The sequence below is a fragment of the Podarcis bocagei genome (genome assembly GCF_964188305.1).
Source record: "Podarcis bocagei genome assembly, chromosome: 2".
NCBI lineage: Eukaryota > Metazoa > Chordata > Lepidosauria > Squamata > Lacertidae > Podarcis > Podarcis bocagei.
The window spans coordinates 59,626,762-59,643,145 of record NC_138126.1 but is presented as its reverse complement, the minus strand read 5'-3'; the positions used below and the strand labels follow the sequence as shown (position 1 = coordinate 59,643,145).

General features: G+C 42.5%; 1 protein-coding gene across 5 annotated transcripts in view; it reads right to left on the bottom strand.

The window, feature by feature from the left end:
* Positions 1–16,384, bottom strand: part of CACNA2D2 (calcium voltage-gated channel auxiliary subunit alpha2delta 2) — a 553,469-nt gene that overhangs the window by 160,688 nt on the left and 376,397 nt on the right. For all 5 annotated transcript variants that reach the window (XR_014003634.1, XM_081177654.1, XM_081177655.1 and 2 more), the window contains one exon: positions 935–1,073. Coding sequence is in view for 4 of the 5 variants with exons in the window: in XM_081177654.1 (XP_081033780.1) it covers positions 935–1,073 (139 nt within the window). In the remaining variant the exon portion in view is untranslated. The remainder of the gene's footprint in view (positions 1–934; positions 1,074–16,384) is intronic.

The window sequence follows — 16,384 nt, the reverse complement described above, 5'->3', positions numbered from 1 at the left end:
TATCTAGCATCTATGTGCAAGATAAATTAACCCAACTATATTGTCTATTATGAAGCTTGAATAATTAATCTATGGGAGAGGTGGCATTACCCTGGGGGAAAGCTTTCACGGGCCACATTCCAGCAGTGGCTGGCTCAGATCCAAAAGGGGTGGGGTGAGATGCACACAAAATCACATACCCTTAATATGCACATTCACATAGACACACAAGCAGTTACTTCTCATGGAAACAAAAGCATATATTTAATTTGCAGTAACTCTAGTCTCAACTTTCATTTTCTCTTAATTTCATGTATTTCATAAAATGTATGTACCACTTGGTTGCAGTAAAACCTCTGAGCTGTTTACAATAAATATTAAATTTATCAGTAAAAACAGTCAAAAACGTTTTTTTAAAAATAAGTAAATTTAAGAGAAAAAATGATTCAAATTCCTCAGACTCTTAGAAAAAAGTTTGAAATGGAAAAGCTAACAGCCGTTGTCTCTGCTGACTACAGAAAAGGCAAAAAGAACTCGGTAATCCCAACAGAAGATTGCAAATAACACCAATGCACAGCTGAACTGCAAGCCCTGCCTTACAGCCAGTCAAAGACTCAAACTCCAAACTGCAGTTGCTTCCCCAAAATTGCATGTGTGCAACTGCATATTGCATGGATGCTTGCGCTCCTGGAAATATGCAAAAAGTCTGCCTCTCTGCTGAGGCACTTCTCCCTTCTTGTAGAGAGAGGAGTTGCAACCATACACACTTTGCCCAACATCAGAACCTCATTTCCCTCTCAGCTGCTTCCTGCTGAACAACAGGGGGGTGGAAGGGGCTCTAGAAGGCCAACTGTCCAGCTGCATTTGGCCCACAGGCCAAGCGTTCCTCACTCCTGATATATGGGGGTTGTCTCCAGACTTAAAACGAAGAGTTCTGTGAAAAGGGGCAACTCACAGCCTTTGTAGATGTCTGTAGGTATCTGCACAGCTGCATAAGAGTAGTTAACCTTCGTTTTGAAGTTGGCATCTTCTGTGAACTCCAGTTTCAGGGAGTTGGACTTTTCTTTTTCAATTTCTTCTCCATCCGGATCTTCCTGGAGAGGAAAAAGAGGAGACAAAAGTTCAGGTCAGTTTTATACAGAAGCAGCCAGCAAGCTGGTGTGGCAGATTGTATGTGGCATCTGCGGCTGAGTGGCAATCAATATGAAGAGTCCCCATTTTATCTGCTGGAGGCAGATAATAGAGGAGGAACAGGACGGATAGGACTGTTTTTGTGTGGGCACACAGCTGTTGATTGACCATCATCATCACCCAACATAGGCTGCTGACATCATTGGCTCATGCCTGCATGGGATGTAACTGGCCATTCAGCAGCTACCTGCTTGCTCAGTGCTGACCTTATAATTCCCATATGAGCAAGGGCTTCATCTCACTTGACAGCAGCTCAGCAGAGGTAGCAATATATATGCTACCTGCCACAACACCTTACTGGCTGCTGCTTGTGGTATTGAAATAGGTCCCACCACAGTTCTGGACACCCCCCTGGTTGGTTATAGATGCCGTCCATGTTTAAAAAGAAAATGCTAGTATTTTCAGTAACTTCCATTTGAACATGGCAGCTGTGCAGGGAGATCCACAGCTAACTCTCCTTGTTCAGCAGGTAGATATTATTTTTAGTGCAGTCTTCTCTTGAGCATGAGAAATCCGGTTCTTTAGTTCAGTTCTGAATGGGACACACTCAGCTTATAGCTCATGGCCTTGATCACCACAGGACACCGCTGCTAGCAGTTTTTCCCTTGCAGCCAATGGTCCTGGCCCATTCCCTGGAGTGTGTGTTGCTGGGAAACCAGGACATTTATACTTCTGAGCCCTCTTCAAGTAAACTCCATAGCAACAGCAGGAGCAGCAGGAGCTGTGCCTGGAAGGGGCTGGGAGTGGAAGAGCTGCTAAATCTTTTTTAAATGCAGCCTTTGTGCGTCAGGTTGAGGTGGCTTGTAAAGCAAACTGGTTGAGAAGATGCACTGATTCCTGGCTCATTTCTTGGCTCTGTTTAACCCTGCCTCTCTGTTTTCAGTAGCATGGCAGGTATTAAATCAGACAAAAACCCCTTGAAAATCAATTAGCAGCAAAAGGCGACTATCAAAGAACAAATTAAAACTGAGTGGAGCTTAGTGCTTTGTCAATAAGCAATGCAAACAATATTTAATTATGGTAGAGAGAGATGGCAAACTCCCTGCTGCTGAGACTGGAATATGCGCAGGTTCTTTCACACTCCACTTCTCTCTCCCTTCCCTGTACAGATTGCCACAGCTTTGGCAGTCAAATCGAACAAACTGAGGGCTCTTTTGTTCTTTGTATGAGGAGATTTAATCTGTTTGGAGAAGCAAACATGCTTTCTTCCTGGAGCAGTAGAACTGAGAAATCTTGATCAGCCAGTGCAGGCAAGAAGATGATGTGTAGGACATGGCACTTCCGAATCCAGCCTTTCCCAACTTCAGCTTGTTTGGACAGGGTATGGGAGGAAGTGGCTCATGGGAGGAGCTGCAGTGGGGAAGTGGCTGGCAGTGAGAGCTAAGCACACCTCTTATCCAAACACTTCCCCTCTGAAAGATGCTTTCTTCTAAGCAACGGTTTGGTTGTTACACATGTTTGGTGTGTTAGACACAGAGGTGGGTTAAAAAGAGAGAGAATGAAACTTAATAATTCATTGTGGCAGGGTCAAGAAGGTCACAGGGTCCTCACCTTTATTCTAGTCAATGTTTTTAGTGGGCTAGAGGAAAGCCATGGTTTGGCTATGATTCTATGGAACAAGAGATGGAGCTTTAAGTTGCTATTAGGAGGCTCCTCCTCCTCCTACACCAATAATTCAAGCATTGTAAAGGACAGTTCTATCAAAAGCCATTAGCTATGATACCTAACTGGAACCTTCAAGTTCAGTATACTTCTGAATACTAGATGCTGGCTGGAGATAGGTAACAGAGGAAAGCTGCTGCATTCAAGGCACACTTTTGGACTCCCAGCTGATCACTTGGCCAAATCAGACACCCGGCTAGATGTTCTCATACTACCCACAGTGGGCATTTGCAAGAAAGCCCTTCTACTGTGACTTTTCTGACTCAGAAAATATATCACAGGAATTTCTGTAGGTGTGAAATTCATTTTAACCCTGAATAAATTTCTGTCTCTAGCAATTATGCCACCTTGCTATCCAATGTTTCCCTCCTTGTATTATAAGTGGGCGTATAAAATAACTCCCTGCAATAAAAATGAACCTGGCTACTAGTCACAATGGCTGCAGGCTATCTCCAGGATGAGGGGAGGCATGCTCGCAATCACCAGTCACTTGGGAACAATAGCTGAAGAGAGTTATTGTCCTTGCCCGCGGGCTTCCCATAGGCATGTGGCTAGTCCCTAGGGAAAGTAGGGGGTGGTATTATGTAACTGTTACACAGATTATACCCATTAAAATTAGGGGGTTTCAGTTAGTTAAGACCATTGACATCAGAGTCTATTCTGAGTAAAAGAATACAACCCAGGATGCTGGGCTAGATAGGCATTTGGCCTGATCCTGCATTGATTTTCTTAATTATTTATTCCTTTCATTCATTTCTTCCTTGGCTTCTATGTCCCATTCCACTCATGTCATGGCTGTGGGCTGCTGGTGAAGGAGCATGTGTGTTTACTGTAATAGATTTAGCTGTATGTTCATTGTCACCTTCAAACAATTCTAAGAGGAATGCTTTCTACCGTATTTACAAAAAGCATGCCTCCTCCCTAGCATATGGCATTTAACTTAAGAGTTTGCATCACCTATCATTTATTAGAAACTTTACTCATTTATCTGGGTATAGTATACAGTGGTACCTCGGGTTACATACACTTCAGGTTACATACACTTCAGGTTACAGACTCCGCTAACCCAGAAATAGTACCTTGGGTTAAGAACTTTGCTTCAGGGTGAGAACAGAAATTGTGCTCCGGCGGCGCGGCGGCAGTGGGAGGCCCCATTAGCTAAAGTGGTGCTTCAGGTTAAGAACAGTTTCAGGTTAAGAACGGACCTCCGGAACGAATTATGTACGTAACCCAAGGTACCACTGTATAGGCCTGTAGGTCTATCCCTTTCAAAAGCCTGTTGTTATTGTCAGCATCGCCCTAGAGCCAGTGCGCCGACTGGACTCATGTACCTCAACCCCGACTGGGCTAGGCGAGCTGGGTAGCACTGCCAGAGACCTCCTTTCTCACAGGAACAGGTCACAGTGCTGTGGACTCACAGCTTAGAGCTGAGAGCACCGGATTCACTGTCTCAATAATACAGTCGTTGCGCAGCAGAGTTTTGCAGAGTCTTGCAGAGTATAAACCACTCGGAGAGCAGCTCTGTAGAATATCTTCCTTTTATTCTGTAACTACAATTATGATACAAAACTATATACAGAGCTGAATATTCTAAGCATAAATCAATGCTACACTGAGAGTCTGCAGCTGCTCTTAGCAGCAATCTTATCTCTAGGATCTCTAACACTCTCACTCTCTCCAATACACTGACTGACTGACTCTCTCTCACACACAATGGTATGTTGCTGGGCAGAATAAGTAGATAGGCAGGACACGCCTCCTCTTCTCTGGAGAGTCAGCAGAGACCATCAGGAGATGATCAGGAGATTCTTGAGTATGGGAGGGGTGAAATCTCCTCAGTTATCATAGCTTCCTCTCATAGTCTTCTCATGCAGTTGCTGAGTTTAGTAAGAAAGCTACATATTGCAGTTAGCTATTTTGCAATTTCATATTTGAGTTCCTTCAGAACTCTCAGATGAATGCCATCTGGTCCTGGTGACATATTACTCTTTCATTTATTTGCTCTTCTGACATGTCAATTTGTGACAATTTCTTTTGCTGCTGGTATCTCCCTGATGTCATCTGCAGTGAAGATTGATGCAAAGATTTCCTGCACCAGAGGTTCTCTGCACTGACCATAACTTTCTTTAATGTGCTTTTACCCTAATGGCTCTAGCCATTTCCTAGCAGACGTTCAGTTTTTTTGATCTGCCTTGGGAATATTTTTTTCTGGGGTGGGAAGGGAGCACATAAAGCTTTTTTTTAGCAGCTACTCTTGAAATGTGTTTGGCTGATTTCCCTTACTACAGATACACACTGCCAAAATTTGTCCTTTTGGCTGTTTTTATTTATGCATTGCATTTCCTTCAACAGCCTCATTTCACTACCATCGATTCCTGCTGGGATTCTTTCCAATTGTTTGCAGCCTTCCTTAAAATTGGAAGTGAATGCTTATTTAAATCCAGGGTTATGGTATATATGTATAGCTCCCATGCAACTTTTATTCATTTTGCATCTGCAATGCATTCCTTTCAGTCCCCTCTTCCCCATGCAGCTGCCGTGTGTGAGGCCAAGTGCTGTGGCAGTGCCTCATCTCATGCGCCACACCTACTTACATGAAAACTCTCTGATAATTTGTAACAAAAGGCTTCATCTGTGACACTGAAAGCTAGATATATTTTCTGAACAATAGCCAAAACCTTCTTAGCAAAAGAGTACTTCTGTGCCAAGTAAAAAATGGGGGCACTGTTTGCAGAAGACTAGCATTTCTCTAGGACTTTAAAGACAGCAACTGAAATAACTAATGGGGAGGAAAATGTCCCTGTATATAAGCTTGTTTTCTGCTTCTGCATGCCAATTCATAGCTTCAAGTTTTGGGTTGGAGAAATACAATGGGACAATGATTGCATATCAATTAATTGTTTGGGGGGAAGATTTCCGTTTTGCATATGCCTTTCCTAACAGTATCTGCAAGCACTCATTTGCATCTGCCCTCTTGCTGAATATGCCTTGAAAAGATTTGATCTAGGTTCCAAGAAATGAAATACCGATGAATTTTATCTGCCCCCTTCAGTTTCAATACTTTTATAGTTCAGTACCACATGTTATGTGTGTGAATCTGCAATCACCAGGGCTAGAAACTTTACTGTAATTCTATATTGTGTTCATAACCAGTGGCTTACAAGGAGCAATCTTCCCTGCGCTAAAGCATCATACAGGAAGAGGCTTTACTCCTACACTGTGGAGCTCCTTACCTGTACAGCTTTGGCAGGAACCATCCCTGCTACTTTCAGGCATCTTCTGAAAGCTATGCTGCTTAGACAGGCCTGCATTATATGAATTTTTCTTTAAACCAACTAGTATCTAATGTTTTTAATTGTGTTTAATATATATTTATTGATTGATTTTATTGCATTTTATATGTTGAATGCCTCCTTGTTATAGTCTATGAAAGAGCGGGTTATGAATTTATTATTATTAATTTCATTTCTATACTGCTTTATATTTTTAAGGGAAAAAATATTGAAGTGTTTTATTATTATAACACGTTGAAACATCAAATAAAACAATGCAGAAAAAAACATTACGGAGGAAAGTCTGATATAAAGTATACATTCATAGCAACATTAACAGGAAACTAAAACATTTACTAAAAAAAAACCAGAATAATACATTACAAAGCAGGTCAACTACAGAACACACATTTAACACAGCAAAGTTAACAAAAACAAATTATCTTCGACATTTTGAAGGAAAACATTACCATTCCAGTTTGGTATTGTCTACTCTACACCAAGGGTAGGCAAACTAAGGCCTGGGGGCCGGATCCGGCCCAATCGCCTTCTAAATCCGGCCCGCGGATGGTCTAGGAATCAGCGTGTTTTTACATGAGTAGAATGTGTCCTTTTATTTAAAATGCATCTCTGGGTTATTTGTGAGGCATAGGGATTCGTTCATTATTTTTTTCAAAATATAGTCTGGCCCCCCACAAGGTCTGAGGGACATTGGACTGTCCCCCTGCTGAAAAAGTTTGCTGACCCCTGGTCTACACTATCTGGCAGTGACTCTCCAGGGCTCATGACTAGATTATTTACCAGCTCTTCCTGGAGATGCTGGGGATTGAACTGAGGACCTTTTGTATGCCAAACATGTGTTCTACCACCAAGCTATAGCCCTCCCTCTACTATTTGTTAGAAAGCTCTGGTACCTGCTGCAGCTCAATATGTGGCCAATGGATCACTTTCAGTTTGGAAAGCCATAAACTGTTGAAGCCTAATTTAGATTCTGAGATGTCAGGGCTAGGACCTGTTTTATCTATGTACAGTGCCTAGTTAAGTGTTACACACTTCTGAAAATATTGTATCATAACTGTTTAGCAACAAGATGTTCAAGCTTTCTTTGCTGGCAGAAAGCCAGGCTAATATTCTGTTGTATTCTGTCATCATCTCTCTACTGATGCTCTGGACACAGACTGGAATCATAAATGACATTGAAAGCATTGGAGGAAAGGCTAATTTTAGCCCACTGAAGTATAACTGTGTAGCTACCAGCAGAGACCTCCTTCCTGGATGCCATCCTCACAAACAGCAGGTTAGAACAAACTTATTTTTTCATGCTTTGTGTCAGAATGAAAGAATTTGTTAAAAAGAGAAAGGTTAAATTAAGTTATTCTGGACTCTGTGGCACAGAGCAGAATAGTCAAATTGTAAGAAGAGCTAAGCTTTCTTTAGTTCTGACCCTTTGCTGTGAGAAAAGAAAGCACTCATTGCATGACCCATTTCCCTCTGCATAGCTTCTGCTTTATAGCAATCTGCTGTATGAGACTGCAGGCTTGTCCACACTTGAGCATTCATTAGCTCCATTTGAATACACACATGTATTTGAATTTGTATACGAGAAGTAACTTTGGTCTTTACTGCTCACACTGTCATGCAAACTATGCAAATTAAATGGAGGCACACACAGCTGCAAACACACAGTACAATGCAGTGTGGACAAGGCCTGTGAGAGATTTCCAGGGCAATTTGGCTTGCATCTGACTCTTCAATCTACACCAAATCTTTTCTGTTCCGGAACAGCTCTTGAAAAACTGGAGTGTGCTATATGATCTGCGAATTCTAACTGTTTGAGAGTTAGCCTCCCAACAGGTTGGCTACTGCCAGAGATCCAGCCAACGGTGCCATAAAGGAAAAAAGAAAGAAAAAGACACACAAGTAATTATTATGAACTAAAATGCTCATCTGATTTCAAAAAAGTTTTCCCATTGATTCTAACCACTGAATCTTTGCAGTCAAGTAGAAACGCCAACAGGGGCTTTAGAAAGAAAAGTCCAGATAATACAGCTTCTGCTCTCAATCTTCTCCAAGCGTATTTCACACCTGATGGTTCTTTCTGATTGCAGCTGCAACAATCAGATGCATTTGAGACAACAGAAGCAGGCCTCAGGTCAGGTCTTCAAGAGAAGTACCGCTTTGTTTGATCTGGCATAAAGCCCATCTAGTCTTCTGTGGCGGCTGGACAGATGACATCTCAGACTGATGCTGCGTAACAGGGCAGGAAGCAGAAAGCTCAGAGACCTCCAAGGCTATACAGTAATACTTGTTCTGCATTCTGATGGTGATGCCTCTCAGAAGCATGACAGACAGAAGCAAACAAAATGTTCCTTTACTACAGTGGCCGGAACCAGCACTATCCCCGTGGTAAAGGGGGATAAGATTTGGACAAAAGTATGCAAAATCAGTTGTGGATGGTGTGTTGGGACTGCGCCCTCACCTGGCCTCCTTCTGCCTGAGTCACAGCTGCAAAACAGGTTGGCAAGGGTGCGGGGCAGTGAGGTGGGCATGGTGAAAATGTTATAATTCCTGCTCCGTGGTTGCAGTCATGGAGTTGTTGTCTATCACATGATGGTATATGTTTTGACTCCACAAAGTGGGAAGTGACAGAGACAGGATGTTTGTGTTACTGTGTTCCGTGAAGTGGGACTATTGTCCTTTGTTCTTTCTCTTTGCTGTCTGATGCTAGAGAGAGAGGGAGCAATGTTGCAGTGCTCTGTGTGTGTTTATATGTAAATAAAGTAGATTAGCCAAACTGCAGAGTTGCTGAAGTCTGCCATGCAAGCTGTGAAGACTCTGTGGATCCCTAAGTGTGCCAGTGTCTGTTGGCATTGGTCGCTGTGATGTTTGGGCAGAAGAAAGCTTTTGAAGCTCCCAAACAATCAACCAGGAGGGAGGGAACATGCCAGTCGGGCATGTGTCTCTACAAGGGTCTTACTCAAGTGTAGGATGAGCCCTGACAGAAAACATGCCAGCAGGAGCAGCAGATAGGCTCTCCCAGTGCATCTGCACCTTGCCAACCTGACCACCTTTCCTCCCTCATCTCTCCCTCCATCCTAGCATGCAGCAGTGACTTAGCCAAAGGGCAACCAGGTGAGCAACGCAAGACTGCTGCCCTCAATATTAGAGATGTAACATAGAATCCTCTGGACTCCCACTGAGCAGCAGGTGTAGCAAAGGTGCTCCACAGAGCAAAAGACCCTACAGAACCCTACTATCATATAGACAAGTCCAGGGCTGTTAAAGGCACAGCTCAGCATTTCTGAAAGGACAAGCACTGACTGCTTTGGGGATCAAATACACTAGTACTCTTTGGCAACAGAGACTTCATTAGGGACCTCATCCTCTAGGGCAGTGCATTTGCATTGTGCAGCGGCAATCAGCAAGAAGACACTTATGAGCTAGAAGGTGTAGGGAGTTTTAAAAGTTTCCAATCTAGTAAAATCTAGTTATATTTAATAATAATAATAATAATAATAATAATAATAATAATAATAATAATAATAATAATTTATTATTTATACCCCACCCATCTGGCTTGGTTTCCCATAAAATACACAATGGTATAGTTTATGAAACTATGTATAAAGTCAGTTTCAAACTGAAAGCTTCCCTTTTGAATCAATGAATGTAATGAAATGGAAGATAATTTACGGCCTTGAAACTGGTACACACTAAGTATAAAAGCCGCATAGTAAAAGTACAGAAGGTTATTTTTGTGTGCGAAAAGAGCTGAAATAGGATTGTATGAATTCATTAAATACATGTTCCTCTGAACAATGCCACCTGCACAAGCTTGTGCGATTGGTTAGCTATCCTAGACTGCAGAGTATTTCTGTGTCAGGTAGGTCCTCTTGTTGCTCATAATAAAGAATTCATCCTTACTTGCGCATTCAGTTTGCAAAATGATTTGGAAAAAAAGTGAATGATTCTTGCATCCCCGATCAGGGATAGTCCCAAAACACTAAACCTAGGGATGGACAAATAGGTCAGCTTTGGTTTCTCTCAGTTTCTCATCCCCCCCCCCCCCCAGTTTCAAGTACAGTTCTCCCACATTTCCACATCAGTTTCCTCCTTGCTCCATATGTGCAAAAGAGCTACACAGTGGTGACCTGAATCTATGGAAACACTGGTAGGGATGTATGAGGGGAACCAGAAGTGGACTGGTGAGAATACAGATTGGAGCCAGGAGGTGGTAATCCAGTCATGCAAGCCTACAGCTTCTTTCTTCTGTCCTGCTCCTAATAGTATCTAGCATGCACATAACATCCGAAGAAGAAGCCTTGGTCAACGCAGCCTCCAGGAACAGGCCAAATGATCCTGCACACCTGCCCCTCCCCTGCTACCTGTGTGGATCCACAGCTAAAGCACCTCCACGCTTGCAAGCAGCTTATTTATAGCAGATGACATTTCCTTAGGTAAGAGGTTGCCACTTACACCAGAAGGAGCGAAAGCGTTACATTTCTAAAATCAGCCCCTGCCCTCCCTGCCACGTCATGCCTGCCCCTGACAGGTGCCAATTATGGCATCGCACCACTGTAGACACAAGCAAGGGAGCAAACCGCCCACTCTGCAGTTCGTCTCAAATGACAGAGCCTAACGATATAATTGGAGTGATGTTGAGGAGGAGAGCAGAAAGATAAGAGGCAGCAATTTAATCCTGCAGGTGTGTAAAAGGGAGAGTGTGGGGAGAGCTAAAGAGGATAAGTATTTCTGTACATTGTTTCTGTGCTGCAGAGAAAAATGCACAGACACTCAGTGCTGCCACTCTGCACCCCATAATAGGCAGTGGCCATATCTGAGGCCAGCTGTGACTACAAGCAAGGCAAGATCAGGCATTAGAGGTGGTTCAGTGGACTGCAGCTTGCATGGCCCTGTTTCTGAAGAATGGATGGGGGAGAAATTTCATTCAGTTTCCAAAACTATAAGCAAACCGAAACCCAGAAAATGTGGGTTACTGTATCTGAGTAATGTGCATAATGTGCGCATAAAAATGCATAAAAATGCATATACTGTATTTTCTAGTGTATAAGACCCACACCCCCTGCCACTGGGAAGTGGAGCGGATTTCCGAGCCGGACTGTAGACTGGTGTTTTTTTTTATAAAAAAATCTCGTCTTATATGGCGAGTATATCCCTATATTTAACTGGAAAAGTTGGGGGTCGTCTTATACGCCCAGTCGTCTTATACGCCGGAAAATACAGCATTTGTGTAAATGGATAAACTGTATTAGAATGGACAAAATTGCACGCACAATTGTATATATTAGGAGAAATCTGCACCAAAAAGTTGATGAACTTCCATGAGGATTTTCTTCTTCTTCTAAGAATAACCACTGACTGATGGGCAGAACTTAACTTAAGTCTGGCAAAATGAGAAACTGAGAGAAACCAAAGTTGACAGATTTGCGCATCCCTGCTTAAAAGCATCACTGGGCTGGCACTATGTACCTCTTGGCTTCTTAACATGTTACATTTTTAAGGTGGAAATCAAGGCCACAATAGACATAATGTGGAAGATTTTTCATTGGTGCTCAAAAAAAAAAAAAAAAAAAGCAGTCACAACGTACTTCAACCTTCATCAGAGCCTCAGCACTAGGATGGAAGATCAATCCTTCTCAGCCTTGCCGTTTTCCCAGTCAAAATCATCTCATCCCCATGCAGCTATTAGCTTTGATGGAGGAAAATTCAAGAGTCTGTATCGTGTCATATATCCCCAGCAATCCCCAGCAGAGCTAATAGCAGCTTGGTAGAAGGGGGTGATTTAGATCGGGAAAATGGCACAGGATTAAAGGGTTAATTATACCCATCCTCCAGTGTTACTGCCAAAAAAACAAAAACCTAAAAAACTGACTCCCTGCTCTGAAGTGGCAATGGTGGGGAATCCACTTCAGAATTTTTGCATATCAGATCAAAAATCTCCTGTGTCCTTTTGGGATCTCTTTGCAAATACATGCACCATAGAGGCAAACTTTTCAGAGAGCTGATTGGCTGTGGCTCCCTGCCAAGTATAAACCAGTTTTTTCTGTTGAATAATATGTGAAATTACCTTTAGAAGAAAAGACTAAAGATTCAATCGTTAAGCATATTGTTATGCTCATCTGCTTTTTTTTTAACATTAGCTTCTTTATTTATTAAATTTCTGTACAGTGGTACCTCTGGTTACGTACTTAATTCGTTCCGGAGGTCTGTTCTTAACCTGAAACTGTTCTTAACCTGAAGCACCACTTTAGCTAATGGGGCCTCCCACTGCCGCTACCCAATTTCTGTTCTCATCCTGAAGCAAAGTTCTTAACCCAAGGTACTATTTTTGGGTTGGCGGAGTCTGTAACCTGATGCGTATGTAACCTGGAGCATATGTAACCCGAGGTACCACTGTATTGCCCTTCATCCGAAGATCACAGGACAGCTTACAATATAAAAACACAGAATATGTAGCATAGCAACAAACAAAAACAATAGCCCCTCTACAGTTTAAAGGGCCATCAATTAATTGGCCATTAGTTCCCTGCAGTGATCATCTCATTTCGCCAAACAGATGGAGTGACTCTGCAGAGCTTCAAGACCTGCTAGCATTTCAAGTTGTGACATAACACCATGTCCAGGCACATTATTGGTTGAGGGGGAGGTGAATACCACCACTGGGCATCATGGGGCCAGCCAAGAATGCCCCTGGGAATGATATTGTATGGTGAAACAGCATCATTCCCAGGGGTGTTCTGTCCCAGAAATGCAGCAGGACCTGCTAGAGGCACCAAGTTGCTGCTTGCCGTGTTGGAAAGCCCTTTTTATTATTATTAAGAAAAGGAAAGAAAGGAAAATAAAAATGCTTGACCAAGAGTCACCCTGAAAAGTTGCCAAAAATTCTCACCCAGTTTTGTTGGGTGACAGATGGTCTCACCTGGTAAAAGGCAGCTCCCGAAATCCCATTCCAGACAAAAAAAGGAATGAAAAAAGAAAATTGAGGTGGGGGGAATATTTGGCCCCGTTTGAATCAAGAGCAAAGAGCAATCTCCCTAACAAAATATGTACCTGGCGATTTCGTCACCAACTAATGGAGTTTTAGCAGTGATTCTGGCTCCATTAATCCTCTCTGGTCTAAGCTTCCAATTATACAGTAACACTCCTTTGGAAGCAGTTCCCACTGAAATCAAATTATTTCCAAGTAAATGTAGGGTTCTGCTTCTCTCCCACAAAGTAAAGAATGGGAATTTAGTGTGAAATGAGAGATTGCTTAAAATGCCGAACATTCTGAAGAGAGGGGAAGGAACTTCTTAAATTTGCTCATTCTGTGAAGCTGAAAAAAAGACCCAGCTACCCAAATCCTGAAATGAAAGAGAGTATTTTACAGTATATCATTTCTTTCCTCTAGATCTTTACCCTTCATCTACACTCAGCACTCCCAAAGAGTCCACAGACTCTTGTTCTCCAGTTGTAAAATCCAGCCTGCCAACAGGGAAGATTGGTCAGGAAGAAGAAGAGGAGGAGTCTGGATTTGATATCCCGCTTTATCACTACCCGAAGGAGTCTCAAAGTGGCTAACATTCTCCTTTCCCTTCCTCCCCCACAGCAAACACTCTGTGAGGTGAGTGGGGCTGAGAGACTTCAGAGAAGTGTGACTAGCCCAAGGTCACCCAGCAGCTGCATGTGGAGGAGCGGAGACGTGAACCCAGTTCACCAGATTATGAGTCTACCGCTCTTAACCACTACACCACAAAGTAAAAAAAGCTAGTTTTAGTCTGCACGTATGACCTGCACAGATGAGTTCTGAAGCTGTTGTCTTCCTTAGCTCGGCACCACTTCTCAGCTGTTACTGGGCATTCCTGTAAGTCAGCAAGATGAGTGACCCACTGGAGTCTGTCCAATACACTGCCAGGGCTGTGCTGCTGAAAATGATTCAACTTAGCAACACGCCTTGCAATGATCACACTGCCTCTTGTTGAAATTGTCATTTCATAAAGAAGTTGAATGTTATTTTGCTTAGAGTAGAAATGGGCCAGAGCCAGGCCCAATAACACTGAATAACCCTTAGTTTTTTACGTTGTGAATGGGCAAAATCAAGGAAAGCAAAATGATTATTATGAATGCTACCTTTTCCACTACAGAGATCAATTAACTTACAATTGCCAAGTTGACAGTTTTATCACCTATCACTATTGTTGTAAATGGTCACTGTATTTATTTTGCCTATGTTCTAGCTTTTGTTGAATTGTCACTATTTGTGCTTTCTGCATTTCCCTCTAACCTCACAGTTTCCAGCCCCCAGCTCCATACCTAGAACTGAGAGTTACACTTTGTGCATAATGAAGTGCACTCTAGCTCACAGAAGATTGTGCTATAATTTGTTAAGTCTTTGAGGTACCACAAGACTCTTTGTTGTTTTAATCATGAACAGAAAGCACACATGAAATACTTGCAATCAGTTTTGGACTGAGTTTGGAACTGGCACATTAGAGCTGTGAACACTTAGGATTTGCTCTTACCAAAACACACGTGCACTCATTTATAGGAAGCGATGTTTTTATTCAGGACCTTTCCATCTAACAGAGTCCGAAATGTTAGGGGTGGGAAGCAAGAAGTTTTGAGCCAAGGGCAGAAGACTCCTTTGCACAATCACTGGTGTATTTCTAGCATCATTTGCAGAGAGAGGGGACCAATCAACACTAATTTCTCTTTAAACTGCACATAATAAAATGTATGAATAAATGTCCACCCGCGCTCAGACAGAAAAAGCTGTTTTCCAGCGCAAATGCTTCCTCACAACTCCTTGTTGCAATGAGGGAGACACAGACCAAATTTCCCTCGCAACATATTTTTTCGTTGGGGGGCCGTTATAACAGGGACTGATCTCTTTGGTAATTCTGAAAAATGATGGGCCTCTTTGGGTCAATGCTCTGAACAGCGCAGGATCTCAGAGCAGATGCTGCAGCAGGCGGCTTGTGAAGTCCTATCAGATCATTGACTCTCAAACTTAACAAACCCTAGATGTCAGGGACTCAATATTCTCTAGGTCAGTGATTCTCAGTCACTGTTTTGTGGCCTGCAGCCAAGTTATAGGAGGATTCTTGGCTTGGCAGGCACATATGTGCATCAGCTCTATGGCCTTTTCAAGCTTTTCTGTTAACTGGCAGGTACTCTTTCAATGAGTTTGAAGCATGAAGAAACTTCCCAATAGATTGTGATACAGAGACTGTGTACACACCAGACATTGAAAGCACCTTTCCTGATCTCCTAAGAATCCGGCGAACTGTAGTTTGTTAATTGTGTTGGAAACTGCAACTTTGTGAGGGTAAACTGCAGTTCCCAGGAAGCACTCACTCTCTCTCTCTCTCTCTCTCTCTCTCTCTGTGTGTGTGTGTGTGTACATGGATGTATGCTTTGGATGTATGGCATGTATGCAGACAGACAGTGAACAAATATGGTAGGGATATTTTGCCTATCTGTTCCTAGTTGTTCAGGAAGGAGGAACAGTCGTCTTTCCACCGATATTAATATGAAAGGAGAGCAGGAATTATTTGTCCAGAATTTTGTATTCTGTACTGAAGAAGAAGCCAATTTCTGTACCATGGTTTGTATCCAATGCTAGTCCTATTAAGATTAATGGATCGAAATTAGTCATCTCTATTAATTTCAATGGGTCTCCTTTGAGTAATACTAGCATTGACTACAACCCCATATTTAAGATTTAGGGAGAAGTGCCAGATATTTTGCACTTTGGGGTATTTTCTGTTGTTTTTTATTATTATTGTAGTTTCAATAACCATGGAAATTTCTCCTGAAAAACACTGGTCTGAAATGTGTGTCCATTGCTTCCTTGCTTCCCTTGACTACTGCTTTTTTAATACCACTTTGTACCTCACTGCCGCTTTCCTTTTCCTGGGTTTGGCACATGGCTGTTTGCAGCTAATCAGGAACCAGGTTGTGAACAGGAAAATGTCACCACAACACTATGTAGCTGATCAGATCTGGCTGTTTGAGAAGGCTGCTGAAAGTGTGATAGAAACTGAAGTTAAAAAATATGCAGGGAGTGCTGGAAAACTGTTAAAGAGGGGAAGCTGATTGGTTCAACCTTAAATGAAACAATTTCAAAGGGAAAAAATGCTGGATATCTGTAGTCAAGTCAAGATACTTTAAGAGGCCTCCCTCCCTCCCTCCCATCTTATTTTATTTTTGTTCTTAAGACCTTTGTCTGAGAAGGGGCCTTGTGCAGATTGACAGCCTGAACACTTCTAGGCTGACTT